At 35.3% G+C, this 20555-nt stretch overlaps 1 protein-coding gene and 5 non-coding genes across 6 annotated transcripts in view; all 6 read right to left on the bottom strand.

Moving 5' to 3' along the window:
• Positions 1–9: 9 nt before the first annotated feature.
• Positions 10–82, bottom strand: Trnav-aac. The gene has a single exon. It is a non-coding gene; the product is annotated as a tRNA-Val (tRNA).
• A 10161-nt stretch (positions 83–10243) lies between these two features.
• On the bottom strand, positions 10244–10316 carry Trnav-uac. Its single transcript has one exon. It is a non-coding gene; the product is annotated as a tRNA-Val (tRNA).
• A 338-nt stretch (positions 10317–10654) lies between these two features.
• On the bottom strand, positions 10655–10727 carry Trnav-aac. Its single transcript has one exon. It is a non-coding gene; the product is annotated as a tRNA-Val (tRNA).
• Positions 10728–12554: 1827 nt separating this feature from the next.
• Trnav-uac lies at positions 12555–12627 on the bottom strand. Its single transcript has one exon. It is a non-coding gene; the product is annotated as a tRNA-Val (tRNA).
• Positions 12628–12947: 320 nt separating this feature from the next.
• Trnav-aac lies at positions 12948–13020 on the bottom strand. The gene has a single exon. It is a non-coding gene; the product is annotated as a tRNA-Val (tRNA).
• A 3508-nt stretch (positions 13021–16528) lies between these two features.
• LOC117327254 overlaps positions 16529–20555 on the bottom strand; it is a 49123-nt gene continuing 45096 nt past the window's right edge. The window contains exons 23-27 of the mRNA XM_033884159.1: positions 20140–20328; positions 19060–19218; positions 18312–18347; positions 17875–17965; positions 16529–17127 (exon numbers count right to left, since the gene is read on the bottom strand). Coding sequence (XP_033740050.1) covers positions 17058–17127; positions 17875–17965; positions 18312–18347; positions 19060–19218; positions 20140–20328 — 545 coding nt within the window. The 3' untranslated portion in view covers positions 16529–17057. The remainder of the gene's footprint in view (positions 17128–17874; positions 17966–18311; positions 18348–19059; positions 19219–20139; positions 20329–20555) is intronic.

Below are 20555 nucleotides of genomic sequence, written 5' to 3'. Positions count from 1 at the left end.
ATACTACATAGGTTCCGACGAGTTTCGAACTCGTGACCTTCTGCGTGTTAAGCAGACGTGATAACCACTACACCACGGAACCTCGATATGACCTCACAAGTAAATATAAGATCACATTGATTGTCAATATAGGTATAATTTTGGTTTGGTTTATTTTGTTTAACGTCCTATTAACAGCTAAGGTCATTTAAGGACGGCCTCCCGTGCGTGCGACATATATGCGTGTGGTGAGTGCGTATGTGTGTTTTGGGAGGCTGCGGTATGTTCGTGTTAAGTCTCCTTGTGATAGGCCGGAACTTTTGCCGATTTATAGTGCTATCTCACTGAAGCATACTCCCGAAGACACCCAGCAGCACACCCCACCCGGTCACATTATACTGACAACGGGCGAACCAGTCGTTTCACTCAAACTATGCTGAGCGCTAAGCAGGAGTAGCAACTACCATTTTTAAAGACTTTGGTATGTCTCGGCTAGGGGACAGAACCCAAAACCTTCCTCACAGCGGCGAACGCTCAACTAAAGGCCAAAAGTGACGCATTGTCAAGGGAGACATTAGGAAGAAGAAAGTTGTTAAGAAAGAAGAGAAAAGATAAGATCCCAAGTTTAGTCGCCTCTTACGATCATGCAATGGGGGCAGCAGGTACAATTCTTACGCCCTACCTGCAGGGTAGCTATAGGTATAATCTGACGTCCCAAAAAGCATAATCTGACGTCCCAAAAAGCACATAACATACTGAAGCTCTGCCTTCACAAACGCAACATATGTTAAGGTTCATCTGAATAGCAAATCCAGATGAAAATATATTCAATCTTTATGATTTTATGAAGTTAATGCGATCCAAGAAATGTCCCAACTACCTGCAATCGACAGCATGTTTATTTTATACATAATACGTGATGAACACTTACCGTCTTCTCATGAAATTTGCCTTTTTATGCATGTTTTACCGAAAGTAAAAAGCAGATGAATGAATTACATTAAGGTTCATCATACCACTTTGAATCTACTACATTTTGGTAGAGTTAATTTTATTTAATCCTATCCCAAAACCACAGTTGTTGTACATCAATTTGTTCATTTTTTCTTAAAGTAACTGATTACTGTTGTCTTGAAATTTTAAAGGGTACCAAATACATTGTAAATGATATGGCAGTTTAAAATAAAATTTTAATGAAATTTTTTGCAAAACTTAGAGTTACTTCCCTTGGTCCATAAACAATGAAATATAATTAACATAGGGTCCTTTATAATCATGTAAATGGCATACCATTTGTATTTGTACATAAAAGATATTGCTTATGGGAATAAATGTGCAAAATATAACAGGTAATATTCTGGAGAAATGTCTCAAGACAGCCATGTTGGAACTACTTTTTACCAATGTATGGAGGCCTTAGTCAACCATAAAATGACACCTTTTAATATCTTGAAGTTTTGCAAAAAATAACGTTAAAACAGGAACTGTAAAGAAATGTGTGAAATGATCTCTCTGCTCACCTCAATAAAATTCCAAGATTTTATCCAAAAAAGTCTCACTGTCTGTGTTTCTATATACAATTTCACTACACATGCAGGTACATATGTAACAGGAGTGGAAAAATGCACGGTCAGACCGGGGTTCGAACCCGGGACCTCCGAACACTAGCCGGATGCTCTACCAATTGAGCTACCTGGTCGCCGATGATCGACCCAGTCCAGTTCCGCTACACATATACTTTCTTTCTCCCACACCAATTTGTCTGGACACCGGATCAGTGGACTCTGTTAAAGAAAATTATAACTATGAACTGCAATAAATCATGCAAAATTCACGTGATTTCAAATTTGGTTTCTATTATTTAGTGTAATCCTATAGTTATTGCCTACCATGTAGTTGATTTTCACATTAAATTATCTTGTTTTTAAACCATTGAATGGTTATAACTGTGTTTTTCATAGAGCAACACTATTGCCAGACATTATTTTGTTAAACTATGTTCCTTTGATAATACCAAAATGGAATTTTGTTCAATTTAAGGTACTCAACTTCAAGGTAAACAAATATTACCTAAAATTACAGAATATGTTATAACACTCATTGGAGGACAGAATTTTTGTTTAAATATGTTTCTATTGTAGCACTTGAAATTACCTCTAAACATCAATAAATTTAACTTGAGACATTTCAAAATCTTCAACCAAGTGGTCTATTTCATATATCCCGTCATCGTACTGCACTTCATACACAGCACTTCGAGTGCCAGCTACACCCCTTATAAGTGACAGTACAGTCCCATTAAACCACTGTTTTGTATTCCCATCGCTGATCCATTGGTGTGATATCCTTCGCCCTACCAATTTGGGCCTTTGACACTGCCTCTTCCTCCTTCAATATAAAAAGAAATTTCAATAATCTGACTTATTGAAAGACCTGTATACATGTATATACAGTTTACAAGCATTATTACATCAGATACGTTTGTATACAAGTTATGGTAGAACATTTTCAAATTGCTGGTAACCATTTTCAATTAAATTAATTGCTTAGTGAATTTGATCAAAAGCACTTCGTAATATGCTACCAAGATTGAGATACTGGCAGTTCTAGAGGTGCAGCTACCCTCATTGATGGTTACTTCTATAAACGTAATTTGCATTGGTATCTATAGAGATTTCCCTTTCTCAAAAACCTTGTTTACTCCACAAGGGCAGTCAGGCTGAGGAGGAAAGGAGAGGACAAAAATTATTGAGACTCTGATAAGTAATGATAAATTTAGTTTTTACTAGAAACAAAATCAATTTCATGTCAGTAATATGTTACCTTTACTAAATTGTGAATTACCTTGTGCGTTTATTTGAAGTGGACTCTGCTTCCTCTATGGCACCATTCTCATCCCTTGGGCTGCAATTCTCTTTTAGAGGTTTGGTATCATCAAACTGTGCAAAACAAAGGCATTTAAAATATACAGTACACACATATAATTTTCATTAGTTTACTACCTGTTTTAGCTTTCAAACATTTTTGAATTTCGCACAGCATTATCAAATCATACTTTTCTATATATTGATTTCACTTCATTACTATTATTACACAAAATTATCATTGCCAGCCAGCTTCTCAGCAGAATTAATCTTGATTAAGGTAAATAAATCTATATGCATATCTATTGGTATATTTATATGCATACCCATAAGCCTGGCTCACGTATTCCAGGGCTCATTCCATGTCTCGGTGCAACAACTTCAGGGAGCATTGCTTTTGTATAAAAGCTGGACAGTTTGGGTAGCATATGGGATTTCCACATTTGTTCATTTCGGTATACCCTTTCCACATGTATTTCATACGGTTTTTCAGTCCTTACAATAAAATCTACCCATGGTAATTGTGTAATATTAAGTAATCCTTGGCACTGATAGAAGTAGTTATGGTTTGTTTTCAAGGCTAAACATCCATCTCTATTTTCTAAACAGAAGTTGTTCATCGCCTTCAATTTGGAGGCCTGGGTAAGATTAAAAGGCTTGTCAAGAAGAACATTTTTGATTTCCACTAGACCTGTAGTGTGGTTTTTTTCAATCACTTTCCCATCGGGACTGGCAGCAAGGAATTGATGTTCGGGATGCACAACAAGTCCCATGTCTGCAACTTGGATAATTTCCCCTTCCTTCTCCTTCAAATTCACATATTCCTGACGGGTTATTCTTTCTAAGGCGATTCCTTTCCTCATCGCAGGAGTTCCTCCAAACTTGGAATGTATAAGTGATCGCACTAGTGGTGCCACTTTGATCGATGGGTTACGCCTCACAACATTGCCGAAGTTTGACGCTGTTAAGCGTTTTTTCCTTTCTTCCTATCCAGGTTGACGATGATGACTGACTCCTAGTGTTCTCCTCAATAGTTGTAATTTCTTTTGAGGTCTTCTGAAAATTGTCGCCGAAAAATTTCGCTGTGGCAGCCTCCAGTTCATTATGAGACAGATCTTCTGTAACATCTGTAGCCTCTTTTCCATATTCCGATCTTGCCTTTTTACAGGTAGCTTCCTTCACACACCTCATTTTCCTTTTCCACCTTCGAGCCTTGGACTCCGGACGATTTTTGGAAACAATGCTACTTATTAGACGCTTTTCCCTCTTCTCATATAGGGAAACAAAGTTGGTACCTGCTTTCGTATCGGTGCATTTCTCCCAAACTTGAGGGGACCATGTTGGACCATAGTTAAACCTGAGAGCTCCAGCGTAACATCTAGTATGCCAGGAACCTCTGTTGCACAGATTGTAATTTTTTCCTCCATCAAACTTAGCTCGAACGTGCATCCAGCACTCAGTTTGTTGTGTTGTTTCCTATTAACCTTTCACTTTTACTAGCAACTCTGTTCAAAATAATGGAAATATCTTTCACCATATCTTTGTGAAGCGTATCCATAGGTATAATTGTTCCATACCTTGCCTCCTCTTGGGCCTCTAAAGAAGAACCTTCGGTCCACAGTTTGGATTGTTCCTCAAATAGATCATCACAGTTTTCCTCCATGGGTGTTGCTGATGACGCTGCATTAGATGCAAGCTTAGCCTTACAAAAATCGGTACTACACTTATGATGCTGTCCGTAAATGTGAAAGATTGAGTTTCTGATGTCATGATCTAGTTTTTTGGCTGCAATTTTCTTGTCGGACATCCCTGATCTCATCCGTATAGCACACCGGATAGCGCTCACAAGCCGGATCCGAGTTTGTTTGCACAAATTTCCTTTGCCTTTGTAAGATGGATTTTCTAGGACCAGATTCTCCAAACTAGATCTTACACATTTACAAACATGGTTAGAGCATTCCAATTTTTTCACATGCTTGCCCCAAATCGGCCCATCTTCTCTGATTCGGGCAAACACAGATGAGTCACCATCGCCTATCAAAAACATATATCTAATTCCCAATTTATCTGCTTTGTGAAAGCCCTCCACAATGATGTCTGACTCCATAGCTTGGCTAGATTTGCACCAGTTTTTGAAACATGTATGCTGTTTTGGAGCACATCCTGTTGATTCTGCTCTGCTGCAGATATAGCAATGTTTGTTTCTAATTCCGAGATGCAAAACCTTTTTCGTTTCTGCACCAATGATGATGGCAGCACCGCCGAGAGCATCGTAAGTATGCTTGTGTGATCGCTTGCTCCAGCCACCATCACAAATGACACTTATAGCAGGAACTCCTTAAAACACACCAAAAACATTAATAAATGTAACGCGTTATTAACGTAAAACACACGAAGAGTTTATCTTGCGATTAAAATCGATATTTTAATGTACTGATTCTATTAAATGTTATTACTTGGGAAAACACAGGTTTTTATGATGCTTTGTAGGTGAGGTGTGTATCCTATTGTAATAAGATGGTTTTGTTCAATATATGAAATGCTATAATGGGTTAAAGCCATTAAAGGATTTTGATTTATGATGAAGGTATATATTTGTTGGATACACACATATATAACGAATGTACCGTATAGCCGGTTATTTTCGCTGGGATATTTTTGCAATTCGTGGGTCATTGGCGTGATCGCGAAAATTAAATCCATGAAATAAAAATACACAAATTGTAGTCAGTTTATTTCTCGTTGATTTATATGCTAAAAAAAGGTCCCGTATCGCACGACCCATACCCGTTCCGTAATCTACTTGCATTGATTAAAGTTATTAAAGTTATCTTGTTAATAATAACTAACATTGGTCTTGTTTACCTTCCAGACATATGACATCTGAATTTATCCTTAGAAGTAGACAATTTTAAGCTTTCATATGCATATTTGTTGTATTTGTGTATGTTTTTTGTATTTGGTTCGGGTTCGGGTATAGTGTACAAGCTTGATCGCCTGACCCGTCTAGCCATACGTTTAAGAATGCCTTCGCAATTATTTAAAATATGCATCGAAACCGTATTTTTTGACAATATATCTGCATGGATAGTTCATAAGGAATACAGAACTTAAGTTTTATATAGTTTTTATAAACATAATAAGAATGTAAGCAACCACGACAAATTGTCCCTTTAAGATGTTATAAATTGACACTTGCTCCCTAAACAATAGATTCACACTTTCACGCTCTAGCACACCACAGGTATTAGTACGAGTTGACCAATTAGCAATTATCTGTAGGGCTGTGATCATTTACGTTCAAGATCTGTTACCATATAATAATGACCAACCTATATTTCTGCCGAGTCACGTTTTCCTTTATAGTTATGACGGGTGTTTCAGTAACTTCAACACAGACAATTCGTAGCAGTTATCAGTTGGCGGCCGATAACTAACGGTTTGTTTTTACAAGCCTTAATTGTCCTACCGTATCAACGGTTATGCATGCCATTAATAATTAGTATTTTGATATCGTAAGCCACTTCCGCGAAAATTAACTTTTCCGTTAATGGCAAATCGTGAAAATTTGATTTTTCAGTTTTAATTGAAAATTGCCAAACATTTTGACCCGCAGAAATAACTAGCTATACGGTATATTAATACAAATTATTTTGTTTAACACTTAATGTTAACAATAATTACCTTCATGAAAATTGCCTTTAGAAATAGCAATTTGTTTCTCTTCTTCAATAGCCTTTTGCAAGTCTGACTCGAGGACATCTGCCCACCACATATTAATATCTTGTTCAATGGAGGAAAATGTCTCTTCACTTATCCCGGGAGTGTCCGTACACGCCATGAACTCATTCATGTGAGCTAAACCATTACCAGTAACAACCGAACCCCACACTGCTCGCACATTTATGTCAAAATGTTTGCTCGAGTCACTTTTTACAAGTTTGGGACTGGTTTCGAATGGAAATTCTTTGTTGCAGCCTGAACATTTCACCAACAGAATTGATGCCAGGCCAAAAGTTTGTGCTTCTGAAATGATTTGTATTTGACTTCCTCCATCTATTGCTACTTGTTTGGCACCTTCACATAAAACAGCATGCTTTGTCACATCAGATACATGATTTTGCAGACATGAAAGGTTGATAAATCGATATCCGTCGCCAGTTTTGTTGAAAACTTTTGGAACCGATTTGTCATCTAATGAATATTTGGCTTTATAGCGGTCACAAACTTTACTTGTTCTTGTTGCAACTTGAAAAAATGTTTTTTGGTGTCTAGTTTTAACTGCTTTACGTGATATTTTTACAACCAACCGTGGTTTATCGCCATTTCCCTGCCCCTGGTGTATCAATGCACTGGAATATTTGTATTTGATCCTTCCACCACGAAAATTCCTATTTTTCCGGTAATTCCGATACCATCCTGAAGCAGCACCAAACCTTTTGAGGTGTTTTCTTGAAGTTCCCATGGTGCTAATCATATAATTGCTACTTCATGTTATAAATATATTGGTAACGTGTCGTGTGTTCTCCACGTCAACACGGTGTTACCGTACTTCCCATGGATAAATATTGCATTTGAAAGAATAAGGAAAACAACAGAAATTGTTCCAACTTGTTTTATTTGTATTTTAGAGCAAAATGGATAATACCTGAGCACATAAACCAAAAAAGTAACGTTAATAAGTAGTTAAAAAACATGTTGAAATTGTTGTCAACATCATGTCTGACAAGCTGGCTGGCGACATTTTCATGTGCTTTTTACGATTAATCGGAATGTAGATCATAATTTGAAATATTATTGATACAAAAAAAGGCATGTATACTGACCTTACACCCGACAACTTTGTATTCAGAGACTGCAACAAGTGTGTTTTTCGCCAATTTTCAGTGCATGCTTACCAGGTCGACCAAAGAACTCCCTCACATGTAACACCGGGAGTTCATCTTCAAAAAATAATCCCCTACTATAACATCAACAATTCGTAAATTATCGAACAAAACATTTAAAATGTAGTGTAGAAATACTCAATATTGACAAAGTAAATATCTTCAATTGTAGTAATAACTTTTTGCTTGTTTATATAGTTTTTAAGTAATCGCGCAGTAATACGTTGTGGTTTAACACAAACAGAAAGTAGAAGCATGTCCGGTGTGAATTTTTGAACATGGATCTTTATTTACAGCGTTCGACGATCCGAAGGAATCATAGTTCAAGACTAGTTTTATGATTGTGGATTACCAGGGTGATTGTTTTTCCATTGTAAGCGAAAAGGATTAGTGTTTTAAGTCATTTTATTGAACGGCTATTGGATACAAAATGGCGCCCTCCATGAACACATATATCTAATAATGTAGGCAGAGAATTGTCGTATGTTCTGCATCATTATTGAGTTTTTATTCCTGGTATGACCTAGTATTTATTGATATCTTTCAGATAATATACTTTGTGTAAAGTTTGTCGGCTGTGTAATTCTGATCTAAGTTTTATAAAATTTCTAGCTTATCTTTGTACTTTGCAATTACCAAAAGCGATGTATTACATATATTTGAAATGTTTAGTATGTTAATACAGTGTCAATGTAAAGTAAGAAGTAACCAGTATTGATAATTGATGGTCGATTGTATTCCTCCCCACTGAAACATATTACAATAATTGTTTGAACATTGCATTATGTGTAGACCAATTACAAGTGGTGTGATGAACCTTAACGCTCATGGTAAGTCATGAAACATGATTACAATTGATCATTGTTCCATTGCACCAGAATAGTGATTTGTAGGCTTGTAAAGTATCACTGGATATTGTATTTACATGAACCTCAATGCTCCACAAACCTGAATACTGTAAAAGCAGTTTCTTGGTAATATCACCAGGCATTAATGCGTGTTGTATATCAGTGGTTTTGTAATAATATATTCTATAATAAAATACAGCTTTTAGTATTAACAAATCATCATCAAACCCTGCTTATACCTACAACCAAGGATGGGTAGTAAATATGGACGACTTTCCTTTCCTCTCCAAGCAGCAATCAACTGAGAGACACACGAGCTATCAATGATCTAATACCAGAAAGGTAATTCAGAACAATATATCATATTGTAGCGATTTTGTAACACCTTTCAACAAAATATGGAGGTCTTTAACAGACACAAACCTATAAAATTACAAAGAAAATAATATGTTTATAGCCCCCTGATATGTCTGTGTTTTAGTCATTGCATACGATACTATACGATATATGAAAGAGGTTGCTAGGAGCTTCATTTGTAAAAAAAAAATAGGAAACAACAACAAACAACTGTTCTATTTTAAGTACTCTTCCTAAATCTGATATGGCGACTGGTCATCCTTGGACGACGACATACTATCCATGTATAGGCCACCGGTGTCCCTTAAAGAAGTAGGCAGGAATCCAGAGGGAGGATAAACCTTTGAGTCACTTTGGTGCTCTAGCTTCTAAAAACGCAGCGATTTAGGTTTTCTCAGTATGTTTCCTTATGTATTCAAGGTGACTCAATACATATTGAATATTACGATGGCTTGACAAACAGAATCTTGCATAAATCTTATGACGATATTTACATAATTAATACTCGGGTAATGAAAGCCTGAAAGCAAATAATCATGTGGTTGCTTGGAGATAAAGAAGTGTGTGGTTTTAAAATTATTTAGACTTTGAATATTAATCTCAAATTATTCGTTATGGAAACATCAAAATCAATACCTTCGTTCTTAGTAATCACAATCTACACCTGGAAACTATCCACATATTACGGGGAATCTCTGTAGTCAACTCTATATATGTAAAATGTAAATGGACCGTGGAAAATATGTCATGAACGCATGCGCAACCTTTTTTTGAAGAATGGCGGACTGGCGATCAACTCCACGCATCAGAAGCCCTGACGTACTCGTTGCTTCAGCGAAGACAACGAAAAGGATTTGGTCAGATCACATCATCTACGACTTCCAGTCAACGTGAATCTAAATGACAAAAACTAGGACGTGTTAAACGTGAAACGCCAGCGCAATTGTTTTTGTGAACCTTCTTGGCATAGACAAACACATTATATTCTGTCTATCATCCGAGGAGGGATGTAACTTGTTGGCGCCCGAAGGGTTTGTTCACGTGCTATGTTTAGGTGTTTATTATATAGTCTACTCATGAATGTTGACGTATCTTAGCAGATTGGACAGAAATTAAATGAAGATAAATCTACAAACGATTATGAAGTTCAACTTGATAAGACTTTATATATACATAAAAAAAAAATAGTCTTTAAAAAAAATGTTGAAATATATCGCTTACATACAGTCACCAATTTCCTATAACGCTGTTTCAATTAAGTCCTTTGAAATAAAAATATAATGTTTTGCCAAAGTATAAAAAGAAAGCGAGGTTTCGGCGAGGTTCGAACTCGCGGCCTTCTGCGTGTAAAGCAGACGTGATAACCACTACACCACGAAACCGACATGTTAGGGACGCCACTAAAGAGTCTATTGCAGCACTTTATATTAATTTATACACCACTAAATAAAGAGTCTATTATAGCTCATAGTATTGATTAACGGTTCGAAATAACTGTGTATAAATTGTTCAAAGCATATGTGAAAATTATATCTGCTCCTCAACATATAATGAAGTGAACGAAAGTGTGATATATACATTTATTGTAAGTGAATGAAACATGTGCGATAGAAGCATGTGATGTAACATATTTAAAAAAAATGCATTTCTTCGTGCAGAGAGAAAAAATCGAGCCCAGTCTTTAATGGCAATATAATAAAATAAAACAAAACCAAACTTCAGGTTCCGACGAGTTTCGAACTCGTGACCTTCTGCGTGTTAAGCAGACGTGATAACCACTACACCACGGAACCTTGATATCATGTGCAAATTAAATAACCCTCTCTTTGCTAATTCAACACAGTGCTTATCTGTATGTGACGTGCATTTTGTTTGAGCGATCGTCCTTCAATTAATTTCTATAATGGTATATCAGTTATCCTGTTTTCACATTAAAATGACAGTAATTGTCAATAAAGGTATACTCTGACGTTCCAAAAAGCATTTTACATACTAAAATTAATCTGCCTTCACAGACGTACCACATGTTATTGTTCATCTAAATAGCAACTCCAGATGAAAGTAGAATCAATATTTATGCTTTGATGCATTCAATCCGGTTAAACAAATGTCCCTACTACCTATAACCACTTGTAAGCATAACTACATCGTTGTTTGATACATATACCGTGTTCTTGTGAAACTGGTTTTTATGCACCTTTTATCGAAATTAGCAAGCAGCCAGACACTACATGTTAACAGCAAGGCTCATGGTTAGCCATGATACATACTAACAAATTATCATCTTATTTCTGTTTCGATTGCACAATATTAATGGATTATTTTATAGGCTTCAGTGGATATGCTATAATATAAGAACCTTAATTTCCCACACACCCTAAATATGGTAATGGTTGTTTCTTGGTAATATCTGCTGATAGTGATGCATATTTCATATATCTCGTTTTGTTTTGACATATTCCATATTTAAAAAAAAATTAAATATCAAAAAAATAATCACCAAACATTACTTACCTAAAATCAAGGATGGGTTAAAAATAAGGACAACTTTCACTTCATCTTAAATCTGCCATCAAACGCAATAACTAGGGCACTTAAATTGAGAGACACACAAACCATCAAGGTAATTCAGAACAATATATCATATTGTAGCGATTTTGTAACATCTTTCAACAAAATATGGAGGTCTTAAACAATCACAAACCATTAGAAATACAAACAAAACAATCTTTTTATAGACAAATGATGTGTCTGCGTTATACATTGTAGTCAATTCATTAGATAGTATATTCTAAATAAAAGAGAGGTTGTTAAGAGCATTAATCGTAAAAGGAATTGTTATATTTTAAGTGCTGTTCCTGCCGATTGCAAGATAAGGCGACTGGTCATCCTTGGACGACGACATACTATGTATAGGCCACTGGTGTCCTTTAAAGAAGTAGGCAGGAATCCAGAGGAAGGATAAACCTTTGTGTGACTTGTGTATTCTAGCTTCTAAAAACGCAGCGATTTAGGTTTTCTCAGTTTGTTTTCCTTTCAGTGTATAAATACATTCAACGTAACTCAATACATATTGATTATCTGGATAAATTGAAAAATAGAATCTTGGAAAAACTGAATGATCCTTACAAAATTTGTTCTCGGGTAATGAAAATCTGAGAGTAAATGCATCCTGATATTTAACTGGGTTAAACTTGAAACGCCAACGTTAATTGTCTGTGAAAATTCTAGACATTTCATAAGAAACCTGTTTTTTTCTGTTTATCATCATGGGATGTTCACGTTTTATTTTTAAATGTTGATATACATATATTATTGATTAATTGTTGACTATCTTTTCAAATTGGACAGAAATTAAATGAAGACACCCCCACAGGATTGTAAGAGTTTAACTTGATAAGATTTTATATTTACCAAAAAAAAAAAAAAAAAACATAAGGAAGTCTATAAATGTTTTTTTTTTTTAAACTGTTCAGCTCTGTTGGAATATGTTGTATACATCATATCGTCAATTTATTATAACCTGGTAAAAATCTGGTGTTTGGTGATTATTTCGTAAGTTTCAATGAAGTTCTTTGAAATAAAAATATAATGCTTAGCCGAAGTATAAAAAGAAAGTTAGGTTTCGGCGAGGTTCGAACTCGCGGCCTTCTGCGTGTAAAGCAGACGTGACAACCACTACACCACGAAACCGACATGTTAGGGACGCCACAAACTGCGGAATCCATTACAGCGTTTTATATCAATTTAGGGTTCAAATTATAGTTGATATATTGTATATTCAAATCATCTGTGGGAACTATATATGTTCCCACAACAACAATTGAAATAGTCGAAAGAGCGATATAAAATGGAATGAAACATGTACGGGAGAACCACTGTTTTCCTTCAACATGTGGTGGTAATGTCATGCATGAGATATATGACATATACATTTTATAAAACAATATGCTTTTCTTCGCACAGGAAGGGAAAACGAGTCTTACGTAAATGAAATAAAAAAAATAAATCTAAGGTTCCGACGAGTTTCGAACTCGTGACCTTCTGCGTGTTAAGCAGACGTGATAACCACTACACCACGGAACCTCGGTATCATCTGTGAGTTAGATAAACCCCAGTTCTCTATTTTAACACAGTGCTTGTCTGTATGTCGCTCGCGTATCTTTCTTCTGTGTAAATAGTAAATGAAGTGATATTTATCAAGATTTAAAAATCACTATTCTGTTCCAATTAAACAGAAGTAACTTGATCAATTGTTAATATATGTCTAAATGGCTACCCATAGGTCTTGATTTTGACATTTAACCTGTTAATTTCGGCAAAAAAGCGTAAAATACAAGTTTCAGGAGAACAAATAAAGTTCACGTGGATCATTCATATTGCACAAAATAACCATGCTGCTATGTTAACAAGTGTCTATAAGCAGGTAGTGTGAGCGCTTGTTTGACCAGTTTTTACTTTATCAAAGCATAAACGTCGATTCTCTTTTGACCTTGAAATGCAAATGGCGACTTTGAATTATATTGCACAAATATGAAATATAGGGAGGCATTTCAATTACTAAAAATGTCCATATTAGATACTATTAACACATCTTGGCACAGAAAGAGGAATGTTTTCGAGACAAATAGTTAAATAGTGGAGTTTGGTGCAATTTTCAGAAATCTTAATATTTTACCTAAAACTCTGCTGTTGAACTATTTTTCCCAAAGACGGGCTACTTGCTATGATCAGATTTATTTATAGTGTCTGATAAGAGCGCTTTTGAAGATTGAAATGCAATAATTTCAAAATGTAAAATCAAAATGCCGTTTAGAAAAATGCAACTACATTATTAACACTAGACTAAATTCTAAGATGATGATCTGAAACGTTGGAGACTACCGAAGTATTTTAAACGGCACCAATTCTTTTGAATTAAAGACACGGATGCAGAATGTAGGAACGTTATTTTTTTAATCGCCAAATATCCGAGATAAATTAAGGGATTATTATAACTCTTCCAAATTTTCACCTTAGCTTATGTCCAATTACATTTTATTTTGCAACTTTCCTTCTTGATTGCCGCTCTCTTCTAGAAGGACGAATCACTTACGTGCGGTTCTATGTTTATAACATGATAAATATTGTATCTATATTGTGGATTGTAAATGGACACACAAGACATTAGCATCTTTCAACATAAATTGAGAGCTAGATACAGTAGATACAAAATTAATCAAACTGCATCTTGCAGCCGTCTAGGACTCGTCGTCAGTGACCCTAAGGGAGGGATCACAGGAGGCGATCAAACACTTGAAATGGGTCAAAGGCAATGTTACAAATCTGGATGGGGAGGTATAAAAGTCCAATAATTTCAATGAATTTCACAATTTTCACTCATGTGTCTCTTGTACAATCTTTAGGAAGGCTGAATGGTGTGATCTGATGATGGACTTTTAGTCATGATGGTTGTCCGATTCTGCCTCGCTTCACACTTGTGAATTTGAGCATCAAATGACAAAACAGCGGTATCATGCGATATTACTATAGTTAGATTTATATGTAATGTTTAAGAGAACTTATATTTAAGTAACCACAGCCATTTTTTTCAAACTATATGTGAGTGTAACAATGTCTATTTACATTTTTACCAGTTTCATTTTTAGGCTGTTTCGGTTTTGCCAATTTTACCTACTTTTTTGGCCTTAATGACCTTTGTAGTGTTGATGGGCCGTTAAGAACCAACTTACATGGATTATGCGTCTTCGTGACTTGCTTGTTTTGGTTGTGATTCTATACTTACAGAGTGGTACAGAGGATTCATGTTGAGCGGTAACCTTATGACATGAGTTTGATGATCTCTCTAAGCGACAACTAAGTGGGTTGATGTAGTGATACTTGAATTGTACACTTAACTATTTCACACTTGATAGCGTTTCACTTGACACATATTAAAGAAGTATATATAATGTACTCTTCATGAGAGTATTTGTTTCTGTCCCCGTCAAGTGTGGCATCTGATGAATACATCCTGGTTTGACCAAGGAACAAAAACACAAATATTTGCGTAAGCATGCACATCCAGTGATTGTGGATTTATGTAATTTTCTGTTATTGTATTATGCTGTTAATAACATCGGGATCGTCCAATGCGGAATTTCGGGTGTATATTTTCACATCCCAAACAAAAAGTTTTGTATACATAATGTTAAAAACCAGGTTAAAAGTGGATTGTCTGCAACTATGACTTAATATTTTATTTGATAGGAATTTGGAATCAAAGTAGGAGATTATAAAGGGGTGCATTTAAAAATATTTTGTTTGGATTTAAACTGGGATCCGAATGAAATAATGGCATATACATTAGTTTTTTTATTAATATTTGAAGATAATTTTTTAAAACAATTTGCATCTGCCAACGGAAAAATTAATCAACAAAGATGTCATGTAGTGATCCTGATATTAACATAAACAAAAACGTAATTTACTTAAACATAATGACGGGAACGAAATGGATGGAAATACATTTACTGCCTGGTCCTATCGGAAAAAAACCTCTGGTACTTACCTAAACGCATGAACGATAAATTTCCGCTTTGTTTAATAATGGAAAGAATACATTGTATATGATTACGTTTGTTTCCTTATGACTCGATCACATTTAGGGGGATGACATACTTCTGTTACTTAAACAGTTTTTGCCCGAGAGCAGTACAATATATGTTTGGTGTTGTTTTTCCATATTCTGAATTATTGATAGGTTTATAAGTAAAATTTAGAACCTGATCTTTTTTATAAGGAAAGCTATCTTTGTTCACATATTCTAATGATTGTTTGTTTAAAAAAAATGGATGACATTAACATTGAAATATATTTTTATTTAATAGTTCAACATAAAAGGAAAATATACACAATTAAACATTGAATAATGAGAATATTGTATTAAAACATTAAAAAAAAACTTTTGTTCGTAAAACATTAAAAACATATACAATTACAGGCTGAATCCCCCTTGTTGTCTTAAGAATGTACGAAGTAAAACTATCTAGTACATCCAAACTAGATACATACGTTATTGGTACTGTATATACTTCATCCTCGATTACGGTAAAACGAGTCAGATGTAATGTTCACTTTCTCCCACGATATTCCAGGGGTTACAATACCCTGCTCTCTGAGACCATGGAATATTTAATGAAAAAATCACAAAACTAGATATTTGATCTGTAAACAAACAATAGTGAGGGTCATGTACAAAGACCGATATGGTGACCTTGAAATTCATTTGACGTACATCAGAGGATGAAACTAGTCATTTGAGTTGTCTACAAGGACACGGTGGCGGCGACTGAGCCTGATTTTTGTGATTACATATTCAAGGGGTGCAGAGTGAAAGTGAACGAAACCCCTGCGGTATCGAGAACTATAGCGAACATCACTTAGAAACCTTAATATGATGTTCGGTGAAAATACGTATCCACTAAGCCATAAAAAATACTTATGATAATGATATAATGATTGAATTAAGGCGTGATAGCATACTGTAGCTGTACAGCAGCATGCCAATGATAATTTTAAATGCATTTTAAACAATTATGTAAACGAAGTGTTCTTTTTCAAAGCTTGTTATTGTGATAAATGTGATTATTACATTTTTTGTAACCATAAACTGTACAAACTTATACATTAAAGCGACAACATATGACACGACTGTCGTCTGAAATTAACCAAGATTAAGCTACGATGGTTCTTTTCCCGTTCCATTTCTTCTTCTTTTTTATGGAAAAGATGTGATTCTCTTAGTTGTTTTGGCTAACACACAGATATCATAGTTTAAATTGTTACATAAAATGGTAATTTCCACAGAGGCCACCAATCACGTATCTAACGCAGGTTTAGTTGTTACAAGGAAATTATCACTTAAATAGAAGCCATCACTCACGGATCAATCATAGTTTTAATTGCTACATGGCAAATATCACTTCCACAGAGGTCACCTCTCACGGATCTAATGTAGGTTTAGCTGTGACATGGAAATTATCACTTCCACAGAGGTCACCACTCACGGATCTAACGTAGATTTAGTTATTATATGGCACATAGACATTAAAAAGCCACCACTACCACTCACAGATCAGGTATTAAGAGTTGCATGGTTTATAGTGGTACTGCATCAAAGTTGGTTTCTTTGGTTGGTTTCGTCGTTTCCGCCTATAAATCAAAACATAATATCTTCAAAAGTAAAAAAACATTTGGAAGTTGTGTTAGTTTCGATGTCATATCTTAGGACGTAAACTGCGAAAATATAATGGACCTATGACAACCAGGTGATATCTATTGAGTGAGATGTGATTGAATGAAGTCCGCTGTTATTGGTAGGTTATAATAGCCTTAACAAAAACGTATACATTTCAGAACTTCAACTTCACATATGACTGATTTTAATAGTTACGGCAAATACAATTCAGCGAATCTCGCACATGGGATCTCTGTTTCTCTACTCAAATTAATTTCTCTTATTTAGTCATTCAGCCATGCGTTATCTCATTGGTTCATACAATGAAATACGAATCAGTTTTCTAACATTGTGTCATGATACCATAAAACCGGGTCTATAATGCCAATCAAGGAAGCCGTCACTTCCTCATACTAATGCAAAGTTAAGAAAAAAACTATAACATGTCTGTAAGACATAAATGCCACCGCAGCCACTTGACATTCCGAAACACAGTTTGGTGATCGAGGATCGCATTAGCGATTCCTGATATTAGCTAGTTATATTGCATCAGGACGAGACGCGACGGACATGGGTAACACTATATTCTCCTCCATTTCATGGCAGAGGCATACAACAGAAGGGAAGACCCCAATGATGATAAGGGAATATTTTTCCTTATAATCTCTCGGATTGTAATAAAACTTTTAACATCACCATATAGGAAAAGGTAAACAAATCACCTGAGAAACTGCCAAACTGCAATTCCCACGATAACGGCACAAATAAACAGCGCGCCTAGGACACAACCGATTATGATTCCTGTCTTAGAGTCTGCAAAAAAAAACAAAAAAAACACGTATAACAATATTAATATTTTACTCTATCGGAATTTATCAATATAATAATCATCAGTGTTCAATTATCGGGATGTAATCGTGACAGTGGTACCAACTTAGATATTACGAAGTCATGTAATGCGATACTGCAAACACAGAATCATGTCCAGTTTTTGCAAATGTGTCGTTTAAAAAGTAAACCTGCTGCCCTCAATGCAAAATTGTTAAAAATGTCATATTCCATACAATCAATGTCCCCCGAATCCTCACAGACGACACTGCATATGTCTATAATTTTCAATTCAAAGCGAGGAAGTCTGTTTTAGAATAAGTTTACGTACCTTCATTGACTGTTACTTCTTTGGTGGGTACTGCAGCTACAATTTAAAAGACGGAAATGAAATAGCTGTTAAATTGTTATTTCTTTTATTTATCTATTTATTTATTTTTCGGTACAAAATTATCTCTCAGAAAAAAAGCAGACATGTGCCAAATAAAGCCATTTTATAGTGCATGCGTTAATCATAATACATCTAAAATGAACGATTATTTGAGCTCTAGGTAATTAGGATGAACTACTTCAGATTGATACAATGTAAATTACTCGCATTTAATTTGGTTTGGTTTATTTTGTTTAACGACCTATTAACATCGAAGGTCATTTAAGGACGGCCTCCCATGCGTGCGACATGTATGCGTGTGGTGCGTGCGTATGTGTGTTTTGGGAGGCTGCGGTATGTTCGTGTTAAGTCTCCTTGTGATAGGCCGGAACTTTTGCCGATTTAAAGTGCTATCTCACTGAAGCATACTGCCGAAGACATCCAGCAGCACACCCCACCCGGTCACATTATACGGACAACGGGCCTTGTTCAGATTCAACCGTATTTTCTTCAAAGGGTGAAATATGAGTGGAATTTCTAAATTTACAAAGAAGAGCTGAAATATAAACGACTACAAATTAATCGATAAAGTACATTGACTAGCAGTGTTTAGCCGTCACCGCCGCGGTTGAAACAATATCGATATTTCACTAGCAAGACGAATGATATTATTTAGTTTCTAACTAATCTAATTATAAGTGACACATACTAGAGCAGTCTGTGATGTCGGTTGATCCTAGGAATGGTGTCGATGAACCATGTGGACATTCCTTACAGAAAACAGATCCGGCTGCATCTTGGTACGTCCCATACGGACACGGGGTACATTCGTTGTTGTCCCGATTATAAGTACCCTGTGGACAATTGGCTGTAACAAGTAATAGTCAATGTCAGTATGTGTATCGGTGATGATATTCAAAGAATGATCAATAAAAATAAATGAAAACATTTTAAGCTCTACATTAAGGGTAACGTTACTATTAATGATGCACTAACGTGCCCATTTATGATAACATTACGTTTCCATTGATGATGAATTTAGGTTTCTATTTATGATGAACTCGCGTTTCTATTTATGATGAACTAACGTTTCTATTTATGATGAACTAGCGTGCATGACCATTTATGATCTAACGCGAACACTTATGATGGATTAACATTACCATTTATAATGAACTTACGTAAGTATTTATAATGAACTAACGTGACTATTTATGATGAACTAACGGTTTTTTATGATGAACTAAAGTTTATATTTATGATGAGTTTGCGTTGCTCTTTATGATGAACAAACGTGACTATTTATGATGAACTTAGTTTCTATTTATGATGAACTAACGTGCATGACCATTCATGATCTAACGCGAACACTTATGGTGGATTAACATGACTATTTATGATGAACTAACGTGGTTATCTATGAACTCATATGGCCATTTATGATGAGCTAACACGACAATAAACTAACGTGACTATTCATAATTGAATATATACCTATCACATCATGGTCATATCGCAGTAGTGAAAACATTTTTGTTTGATCCACATTATGCCTGTCTTATAAGGATTGTGAAGATACGTAATCTGATGCATGGAATCAACATTGTTCTCAATATTCAGTGTAATTCATAAATTTGTTATCATCTGGTGGTCAAAAGTAATCTCATTTTTTGAAGAAAAAAAAAACACTACATAACTTATAAGATGTAAAACACTGAAACATGACTACAACCTATTACGCAAATAATAGATTTTCGTAATAAATTTCAGATATGTTATTCAAACTTACTACACACTGCTTCTAACTGAATGCGTCCATCTGGGCACTCGACCTCCCCATGTGATTCAACACCAAGGGCATCATACTCCTCACCGTCGATCTCAATCCTCAAGATCTCTCTACTAGTATTTAATTGCTTGGTTGAATTCTCAAGATCAGAAATAGCATGTAGAAAGTTCATTATTGTTGGACTCGCAGCTGAAAGGCAAATTGGTAGCCATTATCATAAATGCTACTTATTGCCACTATGAAACGCTAAGTACAATTAGAACCAACCAAAAATATAACAACAGTTTAATTCAAAATATGAGATTTCAGTATATCAATTTTTATCGAGGCTATGAAATTGCCTTATAATAACGGTTGTTTTCACGCTATGCCATTTCAGTAAAACACTTGTATCCAGGCTATGGCATATCAGTATG

This window comes from Pecten maximus, chromosome 5, assembly GCF_902652985.1.
Source record: "Pecten maximus chromosome 5, xPecMax1.1, whole genome shotgun sequence".
Lineage (NCBI taxonomy): Eukaryota > Metazoa > Mollusca > Bivalvia > Pectinida > Pectinidae > Pecten > Pecten maximus.
The sequence above is the reverse complement of the archived record's forward strand: the minus strand, read 5'-3'. Positions and strand labels throughout refer to the sequence as shown.